At 42.5% G+C, this 25,479-nt stretch overlaps 1 protein-coding gene across 5 annotated transcripts in view; it reads right to left on the bottom strand.

Moving 5' to 3' along the window:
* The window catches only part of LOC308484183 (sialic acid-binding Ig-like lectin 13), a 35,094-nt gene extending 25,112 nt beyond the window's left edge, over positions 1 to 9,982 (bottom strand). For 4 of the 5 annotated variants that reach the window (XR_013989899.1, XM_081018888.1, XM_081018890.1 and 1 more), the window contains exons 1-6: positions 9,875 to 9,949; positions 7,207 to 7,303; positions 4,293 to 4,408; positions 3,596 to 3,973; positions 1,621 to 1,905; positions 309 to 356 (exon numbers count right to left, since the gene is read on the bottom strand). Coding sequence is in view for 4 of the 5 variants with exons in the window: in XM_081018888.1 (XP_080875014.1) it covers positions 309 to 356; positions 1,621 to 1,905; positions 3,596 to 3,973; positions 4,293 to 4,408; positions 7,207 to 7,229 (850 nt within the window). In the remaining variant the exon portion in view is untranslated. Of the gene's footprint in view, positions 1 to 308; positions 357 to 1,620; positions 1,906 to 3,595; positions 3,974 to 4,292; positions 4,409 to 7,206; positions 7,304 to 9,874 lie in introns of all 5 variants that reach the window. The other variant, XM_081018889.1, reaches the window with a different exon arrangement.
* Positions 9,983 to 25,479: the final 15,497 nt, after the last annotated feature.

Below are 25,479 nucleotides of genomic sequence, written 5' to 3'. Positions count from 1 at the left end.
AGCCTCACTCCGTAAAGATTGAAATAAAAAAGGACTGCAAGAAACTTTTCCTCGTCTTTGTACTTTCCTGGGCAACCAGCCAACAGCCGCTGACAGCATCCTGACACTTATCCATTGAAGGATGCTGACAGCATCCTGACACTTATCCATTGAAGAGTCCGTGTTTAAAAAACAAGCAAAATCCACACACAAATAGACCCACATACATTTAGTGCTGCTTGCTCCAAGGAGCTGTGGCTACCATGGCTTAGCAGCTATCTTTATTTTCATGGTCTGTTTAATGGCTAACAAATACGTAAAATACTTACTTTCACCAGGACGTTCAAGTATCCCACTGAACCACAGCATCGGTGGGTCTGTAAAAGGCAAGCACAAGCCTTGTGAGGGAGTGGCCCTGTCAAGTGGGGATTTAGCAAAGGCTGGGAGAGAGTCTAATCCTAGGATATTGCATTCACAGGTATCTTTCTCTGTAAAGACCTTTGGGGGCCACATCCAACCTGCTTCATCTGCCCACCCAGTCAAGGTTTTGCCACTTTGTCCTCTGATCATTATTGCACAGAGATGGAGAACCTGATGCCTTCCAGATGTCACACTGCACTTCCCATCATTCCTAAGCATCTGCCATGCTGGCTGGGGCTGATGGGAGTTGTAGTTAACCTGGGTGGGCTGGTGGTTCCCCTCTCTGCAACAGATGACCAACATCCATGGCCATTTTCCTGTCTGGTACTTTGCATGCTGATGACATTGCTGGTTTAGAAGACCAAAAAAGTGACCTTCTCCAGCATTCTGTTCCTTCCAGCTGGAAGTTATGGTGAGCCATATAAAGTGGGGTACTTCTAATCCCCCCCAAAAAAATGTGTCGTAGGCACTATAGAGGAGGCATGGGGATCCTGTGGCCTTCCAGATTTTTATGGACTCCATCTCCCACCATTCCTCACCACTGGTCATGCTGGTTGGGGCTAAAGGGAGATAGATGCCACCAACATCTGGGGGGCTGCTGGTTGCCCATACCTGTGGCAAAGCCAGTCCTGATGGCAATGTTGTGTCTTCCTGTGTTTTTCAGCGTCAGTGGTTTTCTATTGCAGAATGCTCCATGCCCGCCCTACTGAACTCAAGTTGCTCTACCCCACTTTTGCAGCCCATTGATCCGATGGAGACCGCACTGTTTCCAGGCAATAGCCAGTTGCTGTTCCACCAAGTAATGGACACAGGAGGAGCTAGCCTCAAATGACAAACTGAGATACACGCTAACGCTTTATGCTTCTCTAGCCTTGCCTCAAGATTGTCTGCTTCATAGTTTTGCTTTGAATTAGCTCGTGACTGTAATTAACTCATAGTTAAGCACACTGGGCTGTCTCAGGTGGCCTCACTCTTCCTGAAACATAACAAGAGGAAGTGGTACCCCACAAAAGGGGTGCCCAGGGGTAAAAGCCAGACAACGGACCTGCCCTCAGAGGCAAGAGAGTGAGCGTCATGGCTCACAACTCTTCTAGGCAAAATTGAGCTAGAGTTTCCTTAACAAGCCTTTCCCCCAAGTCATTTCAGTTCCAGCTCAGCTAGATTAGAAGTTTAGTGTTTAAAACAGCAGCAGCAGCAGCAACAACACCCAGAGTCACTCACAGCTGACGTCCAACTGGATCCTCTCCTCTGTTTGCACAGGATGGGTCCCTTGGTTGTAGCTGGCATTGCAGATGAGATTCTGGCCATGGTCTGCAATTGAGGGTATGAAGGTACTGTAAACCTTGATTTCATTTGTCCGCTCACTTGTGGTCCTTGATGTGTTGGCTACAGAAACACCTCCCCAGGTGAGGTCCACCTGCGAAGAACAACTTCCTGGGGTTGTACAACTGATATTCACTGGATGTCCTGCCCGAAGCTTTCCCGGTATCTGTATTTCAGGTTTCTCTGGATTTATGGGAAAGAAGATGCATAAGTATATCGCAACCTCAACCAGCCTTATATTTGTGATGGCCATTGGCGTCACTTCAGAAAAAGAGATAATGGGTTTCTGATAATTTGTTGTTGCTCTTTAAAGCCATGATCCTTTGCTATAATAGTTCTGTTGGAGACTTGACATGCATCCTTATCTGCACAGCTCTGGAATTCAGAGCACCTTTATGGCAATGCAGAGTATTTTGAGCAAGAAAAGGGGCATGGAAATGGGGGCTGATAAGTGATGAGTGGGGAAAGGAGCTTTGCTAATTCCATGGGCAGAAGAATGGGCTGAGGGATGCACCAACATGGAGAGTCAGTCTTTTTTCAGTGAGCATTTGAGCTCATCCACACTTGCGTTTTCCCCACCACTTTCTCCCAGGAAAACCCACTATTTAGCACTGATTCAGAAGAAATGGCAAGCAGGTTGCCCCCAGATTGCCCTTTGTTCTGATTTAATGCAGAAGAGCATGTTTTCTGGGGCGGAGTGGTGGGGTCAAGGCAAAGCCACTCAGAGCCCTCCTAGAAAATATGGAACAAGCAGAAAACCACTCAGATACATGCTTTCCAGGCATGGGAAAGACAGAAGTGGGTGTGAGCTCTCTGTTCCATTTCATTTTCATTTTTAATTCATATACTTTCTATATTACTATACGCAAGGCAGTTTACAAGCTGAAGAAACAACAAAGTAGACCGCAAAGATCACACACATAATAATCTGATCCAATGGAAAAAAGTCATAATAAGAACATAACTTTAAAACTAACAACTTTTATTAGGGTTGCCATATTTCAGGAAGTGAAACTTTGTCAAAGTTGTTGAGCTATTTTTAAGAAAATTCAACAAAATATACACTTCGGACACAGCTTGCCATACATCCAGATTTTCCCAGACGTTCCAGTGATTTCCACCTGGGCACTGTTTCCGATGACCAAATCCTGGATGTATGGCAACTCTAACTTATATCAAATAAAGCAATATTCCATGATCCATTAGAATACAGTGGTACCTCGGAAGTCGAACAGAATCCGTTCCGGAAGTCTGTTCGACTTCCAAAACGTTCAGAAACTGCATCGGACGTTCAGGTTCCAAAGAACATTTGCAAACCAGAACACTCACTTCCAGGTTTGCGGCATTTGGGAGCCAAAACGTCCGAGTCACAAGGCATTCCAGAACCAAGGTACAACTGTATAACAGCAAACAATGCTCAGAATCTCAAGGGCTTTTTCCAGTACTCTGGAAGAAATACAGAAAATTCTTGCAAAGCCAAGTGTTTTCCCAAGCTGTCTTAATGGGTTAGATTAATTGGGGGGTTTTAAGCACAGGTAGATGTGTTGGTTCATACACAGAAGGTTTTAATTTCCTGGTGCTTCTCTCCCAGCGTAGGTGATACCAATGCTTGCAGAGAGGAGCACAGCGCTGGGCCACACTGGGGGTGCCAGACACTTTCTTTGCACCCGACAAGTGCCAGTTCATCTGGCTGGGCTCCGCCTGCATGAATGGGCAGGCACTACAGCCTTGCTTGGCTCCGAGGCAGGGCGAGGTCGCTCTGGCCGTGTTGGCGGTGAGGGCAAGAGTGCTGAGACAGGTTCCTTCACCCAAAGGCTCAGGGGCAGAGAGACAGACAGACAGCAGAGAGCCGGGCATCCTTCCAGCCACTCACCTGCCACTTTCACTAATGTAGGTAAATCTGAGTAGCTAAATCTTATTGTGCCTTTATGTATTCTGAAATAGTATGCTCTTTCATCGGAGCTTTTGCGGGCATCGTTGATGGTGAGGGAACAGTCTCCTTGTTCCAAGTCCCCTGACAGAAGGAAGCGAGTGCGAGCGAAGTATTCTATATATTTCCTCCTATCATTGGTGGCCACTGCATAATCGGAAGCGCTGCTGCCTACGGTATACCAATATCCATGAAATTCAACACCACTGGTGTCAGTCGATGCTGGGTAAGTGAATTTGCAGGGGATAACGACACAGAACCCCTCCTGTACTCTCACTTCAGGAGGGACCGTCAGGTTGTACCCTGGAAGGCATTGAGCACCTGTGTGGAGGAGACAATAAGAAACTCCATCAGCCTCTTCCAGAACACCCACTCCTCCCTGTCCCCCATTACTGGAAAAGACTGGATATTTCAGGGTGTAGACTCTGGGTTCATCCTCATTTCCACTTGCCCTGCTCCTTCTCCACTCTTTAGTGCTAAATGGGAGCAAACATCAATCCAGATAAAACTCGAATTGCCATATGCTCCAATTGAACGCTAAAGAGCAGTTTTTCCTGGCAAGAAGAAGCGGGACTAGAGGAAGCATGGATGAGCCCCCTGCGTTGTCCCCATAGCTCTGCCCTTTCAGTCTTCTCTTTACCTTCCCATTGCAGGCAGGTTGAAAGCAGTCCGAAAATGAAGGCTCCAAGGAGATAACTCATCTTGCGTCTCCTTCCAAAAGCTCTTTGTCCCTCTGCTGGAAAGGAGCCCAAGAAACTGAAAGAACAAGCAGGAAAAGTGAGTTCAGAAAGAATGGGTCTGCTTTCGAATAATTTGGGAACTATGCCACTCTCAGCCTGTTTTAATGATTTTATTTCTACATAGAAAAATATAAAGCACTTAATGATGATGATGATGATGATATCTAAGGAGTGTGGAGAAAGTAATATAACATAGTTATGAACATTACATGGATGGTGTGAGCAAAAAGTTAAAAACGAAGATGTGTAACTTATAATTATGAGTCTGGATAGACTTGCTGCAACAACAACAAAGGTTTTAGTGGGCATCTAATACCAGAGGTTGCCAGCCCTAAGTAAGAGCTTTTGGACAGTGGAATAGACTTCCCCGGAGAGGTTGTAGACTCTCTATCCTTGGAGGTCTTTAAGCAGAAGTCAGATGGCCATCTGTCCTGAATGCTTTAGTCAAGATTCCTGCATTGCAGGGGGTTGGACTAGATGACCCTCAGGGTCCCTTCGAACTCTAGTATTTTAGGATTCTATCAGGCATGGAGTGCCAAAGCCTAGGTGCTGCCACACTGAAGTATTGACTCATTTATTTGAAAGATTTATTTGAAAGATTTGAAAGATTGTGCATTTGATACACAACACACAAATAACTCGTCTGGTTCATATTTCAGAAGACAATGAGGAGCGTATTTTTTTCAGGGCCCCTCCAGACATCCTCCCCCCCCCCTGTGCATTTATGATGATTTGTGCTCATTGTGCTCTCTGGACAGTCATACGTGATCCCATTTTCGTATAATAATTTTTATTAGTTTTCAATTACAATAACCCAATAAAAGCCTCATTGGCAACCCAGTCCGTTAGATGAGGGATAAATTACAGAAGTATTATTATTATTATTATTATTATTATTATTATTATTATTATTACAGTGGTACCTTGGTTCTCAAACGCCTTGGTACTCAAACACCTTGGTTCTGGTTTTCAAATGTTTTTTGGAAGTTGAATATCCAATGTGGCTGTCGGCTATTGTTTCTGGGGCACCTTCACCAATCAGAAGCTGTGCCTTGGTTTTCAATCATTTTGGAAGTCAAACTGACTTCTGGAATGGATTAAGTTTGGCGCTTTTGTTTTTGCTATTTATTTTGTGTTTTTGTTTTTGAGGCTTTTTCAGTTAATTTGTTTTTATGACTGTGTGGAACCCAGTTCAGCTACTGATTAATTGTATGTGGAAATGTAGAAAAGCCCCCCATCCAAACAATGACTGTCATCAGTGCAGGTAAGAAAAAAAAAGTACCGGTAATTTTAATTTTTATCATCTACAAGACTGTCTTATTTATTTTATACTATAGTACATTGATTATTGCTTTCATTTTATGGATTAATGGTCTCATTAGATCATAAAATTCATGTTAAATTGCTGTTTTCGGGGTTGTTTTTAAAAGTCTGGAACGGATTAATCCATTTTGCATTACTTTCTATGGGAAAGCACACCTTGGTTTTAGAATGCTTTGGTTTTGGAATGGATTTCCAGAACAGATTAATTTTGAGAACCAAGGTACCACTGTGTTATTATTATTATTATTATTATTATTATTATTATTATTATTATTTACAATGTCACAAAGCAGGCTGCCACTATTAGATGCCCCTGGGAGTCAGATGAAGGAATGTCAACATTCCTAGTCACTGGGCACTTGCAGATGGGCTGTCTGTGTGCATCATATTTGGTTGTTATCCCACATTTTCCATTGCAAAGATACCTTCGCCTTTTTGTGATCAGAAAAGTGAAGGAATCGTTGTGTTAGAAAACGTGGGATAATGACCAGATATGGTGCATACAAACAGCACAAAAGTCCCATGGAAAAGTGATGGGTAATTGAAACTGGAAAGTGCAGGATGACAACCTTTAGCTGGCAATGCCATGTGACTGTTGCCCGGACGTATCAGGATCAATGCTCTGTAAACTGGTGATGTCATAGAACCTCCAGCAATATGCAAGCGCTGGGCAAACATATCATGTGTCATCAATAAACAACCAGTCATATACAGTGGTACTTCGTGTTACATACGCTTCAGGTTATATACGCTTCAGTTTACAGACTCCACTAACCCAGAAATAGTACCTCGGGTTAAGAACTTTGCTTCAGCATGAGAAAAGAAATCGTGCTCCGGCAGTGCAGTGGCAACAGGAGGCCCCATTAGCTAAAGTGGTACCTCAGGTTAAGAACAGTTTCAGGTTAAGAACAGACCTCTGGAATGAATTAAGTATGTAACCAGAGGTACCACTGTAGATGAGGGATAAATAATAAAAGTACAGTGGTACCTCAGTTTTCGAACATAATCCATTCCAGAAGACTGATTTCCAAAGCGTTCGAAAACCGAGGTGCAGTCTGCCAATTCAGTAGATAGAATTGTGAAAAACAACTGATATACGCAGCAGAAGCCGTTCGACTTCCAAGGCAAGTTCAAAAATGGAAGCATTTACTTCCAGGTTTTTGGCGTTTGAAAACCGAAACGTTTAGCAATGGAGACGTCCAAAAACCAAGGTATGTTGTTGTTGTTGTTATCATTATTATTAAGGATGTCCCTATTTTCATCAGATAAATGTTGGAGTGTATGCATTATTGAACTGAGAGAACTAAATATTACAACATCTGAACCACACCAAGTAGTTCCTACTGGAGAAATTGACCTAAAGCGCACCCAATGCTCTTCTGTGGCTGTACGTGATAGGAAGTGATTGAAAGTGGTGGAGAAATCACTGAGTCATACTCTGGATCAGACCAGTGGATGCTTCTCCACCTTCCTGTTTCTCACAGTGCCCACCCAGATGCCGTTGGCAAACCCATAAGCAGGATGTGAGTGCAAATGCCGACGCCCACTGTTGCTCTCCAACAACTGGCATTCAAGGGTAAGTTGCAGCCTTAAAACACAAGATTAAAAACAGTTTTTAATCCACTTAAAACTCAGAAATAAGGTGGATCCTAGAAATATACACCTCAGATGTCAAAAGCCAGGGTAAACAGGGGCCTCTTCAGCATTTGAAGAAAGCTGTAATAATGAAGGTGCCAGAGGCAGCTCTGGGGAAGGAGTTTCACAACTTAGGGGCCACCACCAAAAATGCCCTCTCCTGGGCCGCCACCACCCTGAGCTTCTGAGGATGGTGGAACAACCAAGATGGCTCCCTTCCTTGCTCTTCAGAGCTAAGAGGGTCTGTAGGGAAGGAAGAAGTCTTTCAGGTCAAAGTCATGAAGGGCTTTAAACACGAACGTGTGGAGCTTCAACTGGGTCCAGATACAAACTGACAACATGCCTAGCAGCCACTGATAGGCTTATCCATAAATTTGTCCATTTCACTTTTAAAGCCAGTGGTTTGTTTTTTTCTTTAAAAAATGTTGAGGGGTACTCTCATTTTGACTCAAGAAAATTAGAATGATATAGTTCAAATCGGGGAAAATAAATACAGTAAATGGACAGAAGTACAAAGAACATGCATCGGGGTAACAACAGAACTGACAATTCACCGTTCTAGAGAAGAAACGTTTTTGGTGTGGTTTTTTTAAAAAAAGTTTTTTCTCTTGTTAGATTCACAAAATGTTTAGGGGTACGCGTCCCCCCAGAAAAAAGCACCGTTTAAAGCCATTGAAGCTGGTGATCATCACCACATCTTGGGGTAGCGAACCTCATAGTTTAACTATGTGCATAGTGAGGAACATTTTGTCCGTCCGGAATTTCTCAAGGTTCAGCTTCTTTAGATGGCCCTGAGTTCTAGCATTGGCAAGAGAGGATGAAAAGAAAAATTCTCTAGTCACTTTCTCCACAGCACATATAGTTTTATAAACCAATATTTTCTTCTTGCCCTGACTTTTTGGGTTTTGTAATACTAAAGCGCCCCCAATGCAGTCACAGAGCAGGCAGCCACTATTAGATGCCCCAGGGGTCAGGTGAAGGAATGTCAACATTCCTAGTCAAAGGGCACTTGCAGATGGGCTGTTTGTGTGCATCATATGTGGTCATTATCCCACATTCTCCATTGCAAATATTCCTTCGCCTTTTTGTGATGAGAAAAGCGAAGGAATCATTGCGCTAGAAAACATGGGATAACGACCAAATATGGTGCGTACAAACAGCACAAAAGTCCCATAGAAAAGTGATGGGTAATTGAAACTGGAAGGTGCAGGTTGACAAACTTTAGCTGGCCATGCCATGTAACTGTTGCCCGGACAGATCAGGATCAATGCTCTGTAAACTGGTGATGTCACAGAACCTCCAGCAACATGCAAGCTCTGGGCAAGCATAGCCTGAGTGTCCAATAAATAACCAGTCTGGGAACTCCCATAATTCCTCTCTCTCTCTCTTCCCTTTATTTTTTCATTAAAAAGACTCACTGGTGACCACCATGTTATACAGGAAAGCAGAGAGGAACCAGAGTGATAGGTTACTAAGACAAACACCCCAAAATGCCTTCTCATAAAGCAAGCTTAATTTGCCCATTCAAATTCCTCTCCTTACCATTCATTTCCCTGTTGTGCAGCAATTCCATACACAACATTGTATCCCTTGTTGGTCCTACTCAGAGTAAGCTGATCAGAATTAATAGATTTGAACCCTTTGACTCCAGGGTCTTATCTGAGTAGGGCTATTGTCAGATACAACCCGCAGCATCCCTGTGCATATCTATGCGGAACAGTAAACCTTTGTGGGTTTGTGGGGACATGCGCCTAGGGAAATGTGAATGGATCGTAGACTTAAGTCTCATTAAACGGAAGTTGAGTAACCCTGCTTGGGTTGCACTGTAAATGCCATACAGCCAACTCAAACCACACAACACTCTTCCTAGAACATAAAGTTCTTCATGGGCATTTCAAAGTTCTGCAATTATACATGTGAGAGATTTCAAAAGTTCTGCAATTATACATGTGAGAGATTTCAAAACTGCCACCTGAGTTTTCCCCCCAAAATTAGATCTGTCTCTAATCCTGTTTCAGTACTATTAATCAAAATAGATCTGCACACTTCCTATTCTTACAGGTGGGGTAGAGGTGGGGGTCAGTTACACAAAACTCTTCAGCATTATCTGTGGTACAGAATCCTGTGTGATTTATAAACCTTGCATATACTAACAGCAAGGGCAGGAGTCAAAATGAAAATATCATTCAATAGGATTCCCTCTAGTGAGAGGGCAGGAGCGTCATACAACAAGACAGGCCTCTTTTGCGACATTATGAAATTGCTTGTCATATAACCAGGAAATTCCAAAACAACTAACAGGCTTAAGCGCTGAGATATCCCACCTGACTAAGCTGAAGAGCCACCACTAATTAAGAAAAGAAATGATGTAGGAATAAGAAAGCAAATTCAATGAGAGTTAAACACAGCCAACATTATGCACTTCCAAAGTCCTTTTGGTCTCAGCCCTCTGAAAACGATGGTTTCTAAAGCTTCTTATGTTTTGGCAGAATTTTGTATTCAACAAGAAGAAAAATATTCTTACCTGCTTACAATGGCTGTAGTGTTCACCCAAACCCTTGCCAGGAGTCCTTCTGCCAATGAGCCTGACCTGCTCTCTGATCAGAATAGCAATGCCCGGGAGAAGGTTTGCCAGAAATAAATACCTGCAAAAAGCAGAAGTGGTTATGCTTTGCAATCAGTTTTGCAAAGCCGATGGGCCATGAATAGTGAAATACATGATGAAGGGTTGGGCAAGCAATGGGTCACTGGGGATGGTTGTTTGAGCATCAGTGATGCAGGATTTGTCTCAAATGGATCTGGGGCAGGGGGGCCAAGCCTCTCCTTGTGGCAGATACATTCCCAAGTGTTTTGGCAATAGGTGTATATTCTGAACAGCCTGGAAAATGTCTTTTTAACCTGCCCTCATTTGGTTAGAGCGTGGTGCTGATAACAGAACATAAAAAAGATAAAAAAGAACAATTGGACTTGATTTGTTTACAAGAAACACATATAACAAGGGCACATAGGAAGTTACTGATTAATAAAAGATTGGGACAGGAGTTTGTTTCATCTGACAAAGTAAAAAAAAGAGGAGTTGTGATTTATGCAAAGGAGAGACTATCACCGAAATTTATCTTTAAAGACGACCAAGGAAGATTTTTGGCAATTGAAATTCAAGTACAAGGAGAGAAATTTTTGATTGTAGGAATTTATGCACCGAATGAGGGGAAATCTGAATTCTATAAAAAGTTGCATGAGATTTTACTGGATTATTTGGATTACAATTGGATCTTGATGGGGGACATGAATGGAGTAGTATCTACAAATATGGACAAGGCACAAAGACAGGTAGTTACCAAGGATGGTAGATTACCGAAAACATTCTTTGAGATGGCAGACAACATGGACTTAGTGGACATCTGGAGAGTAAAGAACCCCCTGGGAAGAGAGGGAACCTTCTTTTCTGAAGCCAAGATGACATGGACTAGAATTGGCCAAATATGGATAACTAGTGGAATGGCACCAAAGATAAAGAAAGTAGAAATCTGCCCAAAAACCTGCTCTGACCATAACGCTGTAAGGATGGAGATGAAACAAATAACAACCGGATCCTTCAGATGGAGGATGAATGACACCTTATTTAGAGATGAAGAAGTGTATAAAAAGGCCCAAAAAACTTTGAGAGACTACTTTGAAATAAATATGAATACCAACGTAGAAAAAAGAGTAATCTGGGACACAAGCAAAGCTGTTATGAGAGGGTTTCTGATACAACAGAATGCAATAAAGAAGAGAAGTCAAAATGAGAAGAAAGATAAAATTTTGGAGAAAATAAAAGAAGGTGAGAAGAAATTGAGAGCAAAACCAAAGTCCCAGGAGATTTTGAGAGAAATAAAATTGTATCAAGTACAATATATGGAAATGATGAATCAGGAAATAGAATGGAAAATTAAGCAAATGAGACAAAAACATTTGAATCAGCTAACAAATGTGGGAAATTGTTGGCCTGGCAAATGAAAAAAAGACAAAAATTAAATACCATTACAAACTTAGAAGTGGAAGGAAAGAGTATACATAACCCAATTTAGATTAGAAATTGCTTCCAGAGGTACTTTAAACAATTATACACACAAGGGCCACAGAAAGAAATGGACATAGACCAATTTTTGAAGACAAATGGATTACAAAAAATCTCTCAAGAAAGTAAATTAATGTTGAACTATAAAATATCTGAACAGGAAGTACAAGGTGCCATACAAAATATGCAACTGGGCAAATCTCCAGGACCGGATGGGCTGACTTCTGGATACTACAGATCTTTGAAAGAGTGGTTATTGCAACCTTTGAAGGAAGTCTGCAATGAAATATTGGAAGAGAAAAGGGCGCCAGAATCGTGGAAAGAGGCATATATTACACTTATACCGAAAACAGAGACTGAAAAGACCCAGCTTAAGAACTACCGCCCTATATCGTTACTTAATGTGGATTACAAAATTTTTGCAGATATTTTGGCCAAGAAATTGAAAAAAGTATTGATGGAAGACATCCATAAAGACCAAGCGGACTTTCTCCCGGGAAGACACTTGTCTGATAACTTGAGGAATATAATTGATATTTTGGAAAAATTAGAAGTGAATATAAACACTAAAGCAGTTTTGATATTTGTGGACGCGGAGAAAGCTTTTGACAATATCTCTTGGAGTTTTATGAAGAAGAACCTACATGGGATGGGGGTAGGCCAAGGTTTTGAAAATGGTATAGGTGCAATATATTCTGAACAAAAGGCCAAATTAATTGTAAATAATGTGGTCACGGAAGAATTTAAGATAGAAAAAGGGACACAACAGGGGTGCCCAATCTCCCCACTGCTTTTTATATCGGTCCTGGAGGTTTTGCTAAACATGATTAGAAGGGACCGGTTGGTTAAAGGTATACAGGTCGGAGCCAAACAGTACAAACTGAGAGCATTTGCAGATGACTTAGTATTGACGTTACAGGAGCCAGAATCTAGTACTAAAAGGGTTTTAGAATTAATTCAAGAATTTGGTCAAGTGGCAGGTTTTAAATTGAACAAGTTAAAAACTAAGGTTTTAGAGAAAAATTTAACACCGATTGAAAGAGATAGGTTTCAGAATGAGACAGGATTGACGGTGGTAAAGAAAGTGAAATACTTGGGGATTAATATGACAGCCAAAAATGGGAACTTATTTAAAGATAATTATGAAAAATGTTGGACGGAAGTGAAAAAAGATTTGGAAATTTGGTCAAATTTGAAACTTTCATTGTTGGGCCGCATTGCTGTGATAAAAATGAATGTATTGCCGAGAATGTTGTTTTTATTTCAGACACTGCAAATTGTGGACAAGATGGACTGTTTTAAGAAGTGGCAGAGAGATATTTCTAGATTTGTCTGGCAGGGCAAGAAGCCCAGAATAAAATTTAAGATACTAACAGATGCAAAGGAAAGGGGTGGATTTGCCCTGCCAGACTTTAAACTTTATTATGAATCAGCAGCTTTTTGCTGGTTGAAAGAATGGCTACTTCTTGAAAACACAGACATTTTGGATTTAGAAGGTTTTAACAATGTATTTGGATGGCATGCATATTTATGGTATGATAAGGTCAAAGCACACAAAGCATTCAAAAATCATATTGTCAGGAAAGCATTGTTTAATGTCTGGATAAGATATAAAGATTTATTGGAAAATAAAACCCCAAGGTGGCTGTCACCAATGGAAGCAAAAGCTCTGAAAAGGCTCAATATGGAGGCCAAATGGCCGACATATTGGGAAATTTTGGAACAAGAAGGAGATAAATTGAGATTGCAGAATTTCGAAAAACTAAAAAACAAAGTGAGAGATTGGCTTCATTACTATCAGATAATGGAGGCATATAATTTGGATAAGAAAATTGGCTTCCAGGTGGAAAAGTCAAAATTAGAAACAGAACTGCTAGAACCCAAAACTAAGAATCTGTCAAGAATGTATAACTTGCTGTTGAAATGGAATACTCAGGATGAAACGGTGAAATCTGCTATGATTAAATGGGCACAAGATGTTGGACATAATATTATGTTTGCTGACTGGGAACAGTTATGGACCACAGGTATGAAGTTTACGGCATGTAATGCCTTAAGAGAGAATATTATGAAAATGATATACAGGTGGTACATGACCCCAGTCAAGCTTGCAAAAATCTATCATTTGCCCGATAATAAATGCTGGAAATGTAAAGAAACTGAAGGTACATTCTTTCACCTTTGGTGGACGTGCCCAAAGATTAAGGCTTTCTGGGAAATGATATATAATGAATTGAAAAAGGTATTTAAATATACCTTCCTGAAGAAACCAGAGGCCTTTCTTCTGGGCATTGTCGGCCAATTGGTGCCAAAGAAGGACAGAACTTTTTAAATGTATGCTACAACAGCAGCAAGAATACTCATTGCAAAGTATTGGAAGACACAAGATCTACCCACTCTGGAAGAATGGCAGATGAAGGTGATTGACTACATGGAATTGGCAGAAATGACTGGCAGAATCCGAGACCAGGGAGAAGAGTCGGTGAAAGAAGACTGGAAGAAATTTAAAGACTATTTACAGAAATATTGTAAAATTAATGAATCTTAGAAGGATGTTGGATAGAAACTAAGTGGTTTCCAGCTGTAATGCTTTAAGAGATACGAAAAAAGGTTTACAAATGGGTAAAAGCTTAATGGTAAGGATTTGCTGAACTAACAAACTGAACTGGAATACAAAAAAGGGAGGTACGAGGAGGTCCAGGGAAATAAGTGTAAGGAAGATATGCTATGGAAAATTAATGTGCTTTTAACTGTTTTTATTTTGTATGTTTCTTTTTATTTTTCATTTCTTTGTTATACCTTAATAAGGGTTTTTTTATTCTTTTTTCTGTATTTTGTATTTTCTTGTATTTTTATTCTTTGTTTTTGTGTAATTCTTGTATTCTTTGAAATTTTAATAAATATCATTTAAAAAAAAAATCCGAAGACAAAAGTTTTGTTGTTGTTGTTGTTGTTGAACTTTTTTGGCAAAAATGCAATTTTTAGGGGAAATCGCTAGAAACGACACTGCCAACACGGGTTACCATACATCCAAATTTTCTTGGACATTTTGAGCGATTTCTGCCCAGACAGTGCTTCCAGTTGCAGTATTCCGGCTATGTCCAATAAATTCCTGACATATGGCAACCCTAGGAGATGTGATGTTTAATGCATAATTACACTGAATATGTCAAGATTTCAGTTCTTCTTAAATAGTGACTGTGGAGCAGGGGAACATGATCAGGGTATGGGATGGTGGCACATAGAGAGGAGAATTTAACCCCCCACCCAGCCTGGTCTTGATTAAAATTGCCCCCTGCCGAACTAGATAAATCTGTCTGATTTCACTTTGCTTTTTCAAAGGCATTTCCATCCAGCCCCCAGCCATTGCGATTTGTGTGCAAAGTGACATAGATGAGCCCAAATAGGCAAATTCATCTGCAACATTAAATTAAAAATTACACACATTAAAACTCAGAGAGCATCATTGTGGCCCTTATTTTAACAGCTGCCGCTAGAAAATTTGCAGTCTTTGCAGTCACCAGCTTATCTGGATCTGCAAGGAGAAAAGTCACATAAAGAATCAGCTGAACACCACGGGTGAGATGATGATAATGGGGTGATTAACTCTCCACACAAATCTCTGCAAAAGGAGCAAAACAGCAATACAGGAGCTGGTATTTCAGTATTACCATCTCTGCATGAACACATGTGATTCTGAAAAGGAGTTCTCTTAAAACAGCCCTCAAGTACTGCTGAGAGCGGCACATTAAAACCGTGAACCTGAGAGCTCTTCAATATTTTAAAATAGTTAGATGCTGTAGATAAGATGCCATTGTATGGAGAAGTTGGAAAACAGTCATACCAGGGGCACAGTTTTCTCATTGCAGGCTGGTTCTTGTTCATTATCAAATAGGCATTGTCTCCTTACATCTTTTGCTTCGTTGAGACCTCAGTTTAGTTAACTGTTATAGTGAAAAGTCCAAAGGGCGTAATCTTAAACCAATGGCTTTCATCCAGCTGATTTCATGCAAATGAAGCAGAAATAAAGGAAGGAAGCCATTCAGTATCTATCTTTAAATGTCCTGAGCCAGGCCTGGATGAACATGGAGGGGAGATCTGTGTCAAATCATAAAGATGCATTCAAAACATATCCTGGTTCAGGGAAAATTTGCCTGAAGAATTCAGACTGTACAACTTCCAGTGGGCATGAATTGGCTTCAGCCCAAATCTGAATCCCATAAAATTATTGAACTGAAGGTTTAACCTTAAAAACGTCAAGCACAGCAGGGATGAAATTATAACCTTTTGCTTGGAAGAAACTCATTAACATTTGAGTGCTCCATATAATTTTCCTGCCACATGTTCTTGTTGAGCTGCCCATCTTTGCCCAAATAGTTTTGAAAACTCTTACATGGTCAGTGAGCGATTTATCCAGATACCATGGTGTGGGGCCTGTGTCATTTAGACCTGCTGTTCTAGAATTACTCCTAAAACAAGATAAAAAAATCCTTCCAGTAGCACCTTTAAGACCAACTAAGTTAGTTCTTGGTATGAGCTTTCGTGTGCAAGCACACTTCTTCAGATTCTTCAGTGTATCTGAAGAAGTGTGCTTGCACACGAAAGCTCATACCAAGAACTAACTTAGTTGGTCTTAAAGGTGCTACTGGAAGGATTTTTTTATTTTGACTATGGCAGACCAACACGGCTACCTATCTGTTCCTAAAACAAGGATTTACCATCGTTTTGAAATAATCTTATTAAAGGTAAAGGGACCCCTGACCATTAGGTCCAGTCGTGGCTGACTCTGGGGTTGCGGTGCTCATCTCGCTTTATTGGCCAAGGGAGCTGGCGTACAGCTTCCGGGTCATGTGGCCAGCATGACTAAGCCGCTTCTGGCGAACCAGAGCAGTGCACGGAAACACCGTTTACCTTCCCACTAGAGCGGTACCTATTTATCTACTTGCACTTTGACGTGCTTTCGAACTGCTAGGTTGGCAGGAGCAGGGACCGAGGAACGGGAGCTCATCCCCGTCGCAGGGATTCGAACCGCCGACCTTCTGATCGGCAAGTCCTAGGCTCTGTGGTTTAACCCACAGTGCCACCCGCGTCCCAATCTTATTATTATTTATTAAATTTGTATGCCGCACTTCATCCATAAATACAAAGCCTGTTTCTCTACCACTGAGCCATGGCCCTTCCCCAAGGAGTCTATTGTGTGCATGTAATAATATAGACTGTTATGAGAATTATAAGGTCTAAAATATAAAATAAATGTTCATAAATGTACCAGGCAAACACATACATAAATACATAAACCACATGTCTGAAACAGTACAGGAAAACAGTCCTAAAGCCATTTTGACTCTTTCAGTGACCTCAAATATTCCTCTGCGGTTTGGATGGAAACGGAGACACATTGTCTCTGTGCTCACAAATCCTGCCTTAAGGGCACATTTGGGTATGAATAGGGTGAGCCTGTGGTCTAAACCACTGAGCCTCTTGGGCTTGCCGATCAGAAGGTTGGCAATTCGAATCTCCACAACAGAGTGAGCTCCCGTTGCTTGGTCCCAGCTCCTGCCAACCTAGCAGTTCAAAAGCACGTCAAAGTGCAAGTAGATAAATAGGTACCGCTCCGGCGGGAAGGTAAATGGCGTTTCTGTGCGCTTCTTTGGTTTTGCCAGAAGCGGCTTAGTCATGCTGTACCTTTTCTGTCTCATGTCTCAGGTTCTACAAATGCTAGAAACTTACTCTTTAACAAAATGAAATCTGTGAGCCTGAGGATTATGGTTCATCCAAGGAGGCTAAGTGCCCCCCCCCCCCATTGCCAGTCCTCCCAAAATCTTCCCACTGTCCAACATGTTCTGAAATTCTGCAGAATTTCCTTTCAAGTCTTAGATGACCCAGTGGTGTGGGAGACGGGGGGTTGGTGTGGGCATTCATATGAACTAAGTCCTCAGCCCAATTTCCTTTATGTCATGAACTGAGTCTGGTTCAATGAGTTTCATCCTATAATAAGGAATATACCAGACGGTCTTAACCAATTTTTTTTCCCTCAGGCAATCTTCTTCCTAAACTGGGCATATGTCGCCAACAGGATAACAGCAATGGGACCTGTAGCATGATTCATAATTAGGAAGAAAATGGAGGCTTTTTCTCTGTATCATGACTAACATTGATTGCATCACTCTTTTTAAAAAAATAAAAAAATAATTTTTTCATTGCAATTTAAAACTTTACACATCTTACACACCATCTTTTCTCTTTACAATTATATTTATAATCTGTTTTTATTTCATTACATATTCATATTCATCCGTTTCTCTATAATGCTTAACTTCCATCTACCTCGTAACAGCTTCTTCTCCTCTTTTTATTTCCTTTTCTTTGTACTGTGTTCCAATATATATTTAATCATTTATCTAGATTCTAGAATAACTCCTCCAATTAATTTTCATTCTGTGAAATTTACTCTAAACACACCCAAGTTTGGATTTGGGAACCATGTTCAAGCATATAATTTTTAAAACAATCCCATTCATTTTTCACTCTTAAGTTTGAGTGATTTCTTATTGCTTCAGTCATCTTGGCTAGTTCAGCACATTCACATAATTTTTTTTGCCACTCTATTTTAGTTGGGATCTGCTCTTCTTCTGCTCTAGCCGCAATTGTTGCATACAGAAAAACACTTTTTTTAATTCTAGGGATGTTTATTGTTAAAATGCCCAGCAAGAACGCCTCTGGTCTTTTACTGAATGTTTCTTTGAGGATTTTCTTTAATTCTTCATAGATCATGTCCCAGAATTTTTAAATTTTGGGACATGTCCACCACATGTGGAATAGGGTTCCTTCCCCCTGATTACACCTCCAACATGTACTCTTATTATTTGTGTATATTTTAGCCAATTTAACCGGGGTCAGGTACCACCTGTAAATCATTTTCATAAAATTCTCCTTTATCAAATAACATGTCTACATTGAGCTTTAGCCTCCCTTCTGGTGTTCTCAATCCAGAAAAGACCACTGTCCCTGCTAAATGCAGGACTGGGAACAAAGGGTCTTTTGCATAATAAGGAAGGGGTAGACACATCAAGATGACTTGCCCTGCACAGGGACAGCCCACCCATGAGGCAAAGGGAGGTGGTTGCCTCAGGTGGCAGGATCCATAGGGACAGTCCACATCTTAATGTAGATCTTCATTCCCCCATTGTTCCTCATGTAGATCTTCACTAACCCCTTCTTTCCTGGTGGGGAAGAGAGGAACCATTTTGTGGTGTTCCTCAAGTGCCAACAGAGGTGCCATCTTCTCTAGCTGATTGAGGGGCCCCGATGCGACGTCCTGATGTCACGTGCACAACGTTGCAAGGAGCTAAGAGGCAGAGCCAAACACCTTCTGACAAGGGTGCCTGGCCCCCTCAAAAACTACATTGGGGGGCCAAAACTTCATTGGCCCCTGGGAGCTGGAGCCGATGGGTGCCAATATGTCTTGGGCCAGCCCTGGCCCTACACATCTGTATCTCCATGAGACCCGTGCTCTCCAACCCACCACAGATGTGATTTTGATGGAGAAACAGGAGTGTAGAGAGGGCCACTCCTTTATGCCTCTCTCTTTCTCTCTCTCGATTTAAATTGTGCACCAACAGCCCACTGTATAGCTCTTTGGTATGCTTGGAGTGTTTGGTTTTAATGGTGAGATTGGCATGCTGAGACGAGCATCCCTATCTGTCTGTCTCTCCATGTTTGTGCATCTGTATGCATGTGTGAATGAGGGTTGTTGAGTTGTTGTTGTTGTTGTTGTTGTTGTTGTTATATTACAATTTATTAAAATAAAAAAAATTCCTTCCAGTAGCACCTTTAAGACCAACTAAGTTAGTTCTTGGTATGAGCTTTCGTGTGCAAGCACACTTCTTCAGATACACTGAAACAGAAGTTGTGAAGAAGTGTGCTTGCACACGAAAGCTCATACCAAGAACTAACTTAGTTGGTCTTAAAGGTGCTACTGGAAGGAATTTTTTTTATTTTGACTATGGCAGACCAACACGGCTACCTATCTGTAACTACAATTTATTAGTCACCTTTCACCCTAAAGTCTCAGGGCAGGTTACAACAATCAAAACACCATATTAACATTAAAACACAGTGTTACACAATATTTAAAACAGTTTTGAACGACTTAAAATCACAGAAACGTTTGTGTGTGTGTGTGTGTGTGTGTGTGTTGCACCCACTGCTGCAAGTGACCCTTGGGGCCGAAAAGATTGCCCCCCCAACGCATTAGCAGATCAGATGATAACATTTCATTGAATGACTGTTTGCATTTCTAATTATAAGTTAAAAGCGGCATTTCAGCTGACTGAAGATCTTTTGTTAAAGCTCATTGAGTTTCACAAATAAAGCTATGAAGTATGCACTGCTGAGTTCAATGGAATGTACTCCCAGGAAACTATGTTTATAAGATTGCAGTCATGCTGTTCCTAATAAATTGGATATTACGTCATGTACTGCTGCTGTCTGGTGTGCATGTGTGTGTGTACATGCATCTATGGCTATATCTATCTATATCTATATCTATATCTATATCTATATCTATATCTATATCTATGGCTATAGCTATAGGACTTGCATTTGGGGGGGGGGGGGAGAGTCTCCTTGGAAACATGGCCCTGCATTTCAAAATTTACCACTACACCTCTGCTTTCCCTCAGATTACCAGATTTGGGAGGTCATTCTGGAAGATAACTGCAGGTCCTTTCCAATCTTGTGTTGGTGAGGGTAAAATCTGTAAGAGGAAACCAGCCCAACCTGTTCCTTTGTTAAGGTGGCCAGCTAAGTATGTTTCCATTTAATTAGAATGAGGCTACTCTGTTGCCATAGAGACAAATGGGGTAACCCCAACCCTCGACTAGATGGATGCAACACCACCTTGTAAAATACAGTGGTACCTCGGGTTAAGTACTTAATACGTTCCGGAGGTCCATTCTTAACCTGAAACTGTACTTAACCTGAAGCACCACTTTAGCTAATGGGGCCTCCTGCTGCTGCTGCGCTACCGCTGCACGATTTCTGTTCTCATCCTGGAGCAAAGTTCTTAACCCAAGGTACTATTTCTGGGTTAGCAGAGTCTGTAACCTGAAGCGTATGTAACCCGAGGTACCACTGTAGAGTTTTTGTGTGAGTTTGGCAGATGTCGGAAGCTGGAGACACAGAGGCATGTCTTTGCTAGACCCTAAGCTTCCCTGGAGGGGACGCGGGTGGCGCTGTGGGTAAAACCTCAGCGCCTAGGACTTGCCGATCGCATGGTCGGTGGTTCGAATCCCCGCGGCGGGGTGCGCTCCCGTCGTTCGGTCCCAGCACCTACCAACCTAGCAGTTCGAAAGCACCCCCGGGTGCAAGTAGATAAATAGGGACCGCTTACCAGCAGGAAGGTAAACGGCGTTCCGTGTGCTGCGCTGGCTCACCAGATGCAGCTTGTCACGCTGGCCACGTGACCCGGAAGTGTCTGCGGACAGCGCTGGCTCCCGGCCTATAGAGTGAGATGAGCACACAACCCTAGAGTCGGAAACGACTGGCCAGTACGGGCAGGGGTACCTTTACCTTTACCTTTACCTTTAAGCTTCCCTGGAAACCGAATGGTGAAGAAACCTCTGTTGGCGTTTTAATGCTGCGAGCCCCTCCATCCTATGGCTCAGGTTGTATATATGTGCAAAGAAAACAATCTATCCTAAAGGAGCCACCGATCTTCATTCCAAGAGAACAAAATCCTGGGTAAGCTCTGGCACTCCTGAAATTTCTTGCAGCTTGGAAATTTGGGAGTGCGTGACAATATTTTCATACCAACCGTCAGTTATATTCCCAGGGTAGTTTGCAAAAAAGAATGAAGCAATTAAAAAGGGAGACACACACACACAGAGCCACAAAATCAGAACAGCAAAATAAGACACTTGCACCTCCTATCCCAGGCTTCCTCAACCTCGGCCCTCCAAATGTTTTTTGAGACTACAATTCCCATCATCCCTGACCACTAGTCCTGCTAGCTAGGGATCATGGGAGTTGTAGGCCAAAAAATGTGGGAGTCATAAAGCCACGACAAAGGCTTGTAATATTGCAGGGTGCCCCCTGACCTCGGCTGACCAGCACTCTGAGCTTTACAATGTATTGGAATGTATTGACCTTAAATGGAGTTGTGTTTCCTCTGGACAGTGATGACCCTATATGGTGATGGGGGCAATAAAAGCCTTGACCAGATGAGGTAACGTGAGACATTGGCAAACGGCCATGCGGCTGGAGAGAGAAAAGGATAATAAAGAAGCTACAGGAGGAGAGGGAAGTTCGAAAGGAGCTGCTCATACCATCCTGAAAATATTGCTGGCTCTCTGTGTCTTTATTTTATGCTAAACTGCGCCATTTGTAACGGCTGGCTCCGACACAAAAACATCTGGAGGGCCGAGGTTGAGGAAGCCTGTCCTATCCCAACCTGTGGTCTTCAGCCAGATTTTATGCAATTGTCCTAGGAAGCAGGAGTAAAAACTAATGAAGCTTAAAATTCAGGACCCCTAATCCCAGAGAGGTCCCAGAAGCAAATTTAGTCCACGTTGCTTAAAAATTTTGCTTCAAAAAGTGCATCATGCGTGTATAGAACATTTCCCTTTCCCTAATTTTCACACCCCCCCCAATAACCCAAAAACTACAAGGCATAGGAAATTTTTATTCACACCCGTGACTTGTGATATCGTCCAATAAAGCAATTTTAATCAAACTCTGAGATGTGGTAACTATTCTTTTTTTAATAAAAAATGTGGTGATCTGTTGTCGAACAACCCCATTGTAGACCCTCCAAGTGTCCCTATTTTCCAGGGATGTCCTGGTTTCTGATTGATAATGAAATGTTGGAGGGTATGGTAGGATGTCTCTATTTTCATCAGAGAAATGTTGAGTGATATGGCGTTATCCGACCCCTGAGCTGTCTGAAGGCAATCCTGTATAGGGAATTTTGTTTAATGATTCATTATATTTTTATATATGTTGGAAGCCGCCGAGAGTGGCTGGGGCAACCCATTCAGATGTGTCGGGTATAAACAGTAAAACTATCATTGTGGAATGGGGCGTCCCTATTTTCATTGGAGATGAAATGTTGGAGGATATGCCATTGAAGAAAATAACAGCGGTTACCCAATCCTTGCTGCTGGCTGCGAAGGAGTCCCCAATATCAGTTCAATTTAACAAACTTGACATGAGCCAACAGTGTGACGCGGCAGCTAAAAAAGCCAATGCAATTCTGGGCTGCATCAATAGGAGTATAGCATCTAGATCAAGGGAAGTAATAGTGCCACTGTATTCTGCTCTGGTCAGACCTCACCTGGAGTACTGTGTCCAGTTCTGGGCACCACAGTTCAAGAAGGACACTGACAAACTGGAACGTGTCCAGAGGAGGGCAACCAAAATGGTCAAAGGCCTGGAAACAATGCCTTATGAGGAACGGCTAAGGGAGCTGGGCATGTTTAGCCTGGAGAAGAGGAGGTTAAGGGGTGATATGATAGCCATGTTCAAATATATAAAAGGATGTCACATAGAGGAGGGAGAAAGGTTGTTTTCTGCTGCTCCAGAGAAGCGGACACGGAGCAATGGATCCAAACTACAAGAAAGAAGATTCCACCTAAACATTAGGAAGAACTTCCTGACAGTAAGAGCTGTTTGACAGTGGAATTTGCTGCCAAGGAGTGTGGTGGAGTCTCCTTCTTTGGAGGTCTTTAAGCAGAGGCTTGACAACCATATGTCAGGAGTGCTCTGATGGTGTTTCCTGCTTGGCAGGGGGTTGGACTCGATGGCCCTTGTGGTCTCTTCCAACTCTATGATTCTATTCTATGATTCTAGGTCTGCCACTGCTACGAAGAGAGCAAAGATTCTCCACCCATGTCCTAACTCATTGCTTTCTGTCTTTCCTGGAAGAAGCAGCAGAGCATAAGCCTGCACTGCTCAGAGTGGGCACGCTCCTGAGGGGGGTGTGGTGCAAAGGGTGTGCTCCCAGGCATAGGATAGCAGCTCAGGTGCCTGGAGCAACGCGTGTGCCCTGCACCCGGGGGCAGAGTAACCCCCACTCATGGGAGCAGAGCGAGCCGCCCATGGCGGACATTTGGCATGCGGCGCACCCACAACTCCCTAGCTTCCCCCTAGCTGTCAAAATGAAGGGAGAAGGGGGGAATGCTGCCAGCAAAGCGGCACAGCTCCCCCCCCCTTACCCCAATGGCTCGGGGGAGGTTGGGGAATCGAGGGCGGGCGGCGCACCAAATGTCACACCCCTCAGTGAGGGCACCCAGGGTGGTCTGCCCCCACCGCCCTGCCCCCCCCCCCCCACGCCCCTTCCTGGAAGGTTGTTTTTGGCAGAGATTTCTCAAAAGCGTTTCTAAATGACGCAGCAGTGTTTCAAAACGGGCCCTTGATCAGGAAACCTGCTTCCATATTTTTTCTGGGGAAGTGGTGTTGAGCAAGGGCATGGCATCGCCCCATTACAGCCATATTACGCCCTGTGTTGCAAGTTGCAGTGAGGTGTTGAAATGAGCATTTTTTAAAAAAAATAATTCTGGTTATTAGCTTTCTTTCGCTTCTGTAACCCCCCGCGCACAGCTCTTAGAAACTCCGGTGTTAGGTGGTGTATAAATGGTTGAAATGAATGAATGAATGGATGCATTCATGAATGAACGTGAAGAGCCTTCCTGGATCAGACCAGACCAGCTAGGCCCCAAAGGCAGAGCTGGAAGCTGAGTGGACAGAGGCTATTGCAGCTGCATCTGGGCAAGGCAGCAGAGAGGTGGCAAGAGACACAGGCCTGAACAGAGAAAGAAGGCACAGTTCAGCTCAAGGACTCCAAATGGGGCAGGTTTTCTGACCGATTTGGAGTTTACCCATGCTTCTGTTTGTTAAATAAATCTGTACATCACCCTGAGTATTTTATGGAAGAATGGATGCATTATTTGGGGGGGGGGACTATTTAATGAAATATTATAGTATGATGAACTCACAATCAGGATTTGAGCTATGAGAAACAGAAGTCATTAGATTATAATATTGTGGTTATGATAAGACAGAAAATAGGGCACAGCACAAGGGGAGAAAAAACTCCATGGGAAAAGGTGTGGGAAGTTGACAAAACTAAGAGAAGAGATGAAATTTGTGCTGTCTGTTGAAAATGTTGAAACTTAGTAAAATATAATTGATTAAAACAAATCTGTACATCAGGGATGAGGAACCTTTGGCCCTCCAGATGTTGTTGGATGCAAGCTCCCATCACCTCTGATGTGACCCTGAATCCAGCAACATCTGTAAGTTGTTGAGTCACACTATTTCCCCCCCCCCCCTTGCATCCCCTATTTGGTTGGAGGTTTTAGAGCCCTATGGTGTTGAATTGCACACCTGCAAGTCCAGACAATGCAACATGCTCTGAAATTGTTGTGTGTGCATCATCACGACCTGGGACCTGGTAAACCAAGGACTGTAGGCAATGTTCTCTGTTCACTAGTGCAAGGAATCTTGTGCTAGCAGTGAGAGGGCAAGTTTTAATTTTGTGCAAGAGAGGAATATGGCAGAGAAGGGGCACTAATGTAAACTTGTTGTGCAACAGATCATACGATCTATTGCGTGGCAAAGTTACCAGCTTGAGCATTCTCTTACACAATGATGCTCTGCTGGCACAAAATATTTTGCCAGTGGAACAAATGCACCACTTTACCCTAGTAGCATATCAGATGCAACCACCTCAAGTGTTTCCCCAGATTATCCTTCTCTCCCCTTCCCCTATGCATACCCATCACCCTGCTTTTGTGCACCCCATTTCTCACAGTTCTCAAAAAGAGTAGCCCCCAAAACTGCTTGCCTGAGAGATGGCAGAGGACAGAGTCAAAATGACAGTGTTATCTCTAAGGGGGTCACAGTAATGGCAGGAAAAGGTTAAGAAGCTTAATCTTTGCCAAGTTCTGTTTGAGGGGGCAGTCGGTACATTCAGGAAGAAATGTCACTGCAGCACTTAGAGAAGATAGGATGAGACAGGAAATGAAAGGTCGAGGGAGGGAAAGTCTATCTAAGGAGTCACCGCCATA

Source organism: Podarcis pityusensis (assembly GCF_964106645.2).
Source record: "Podarcis pityusensis genome assembly, chromosome: 8".
Lineage (NCBI taxonomy): Eukaryota > Metazoa > Chordata > Lepidosauria > Squamata > Lacertidae > Podarcis > Podarcis pityusensis.
This window is presented reverse-complemented; position numbering and strand designations above follow the sequence as displayed.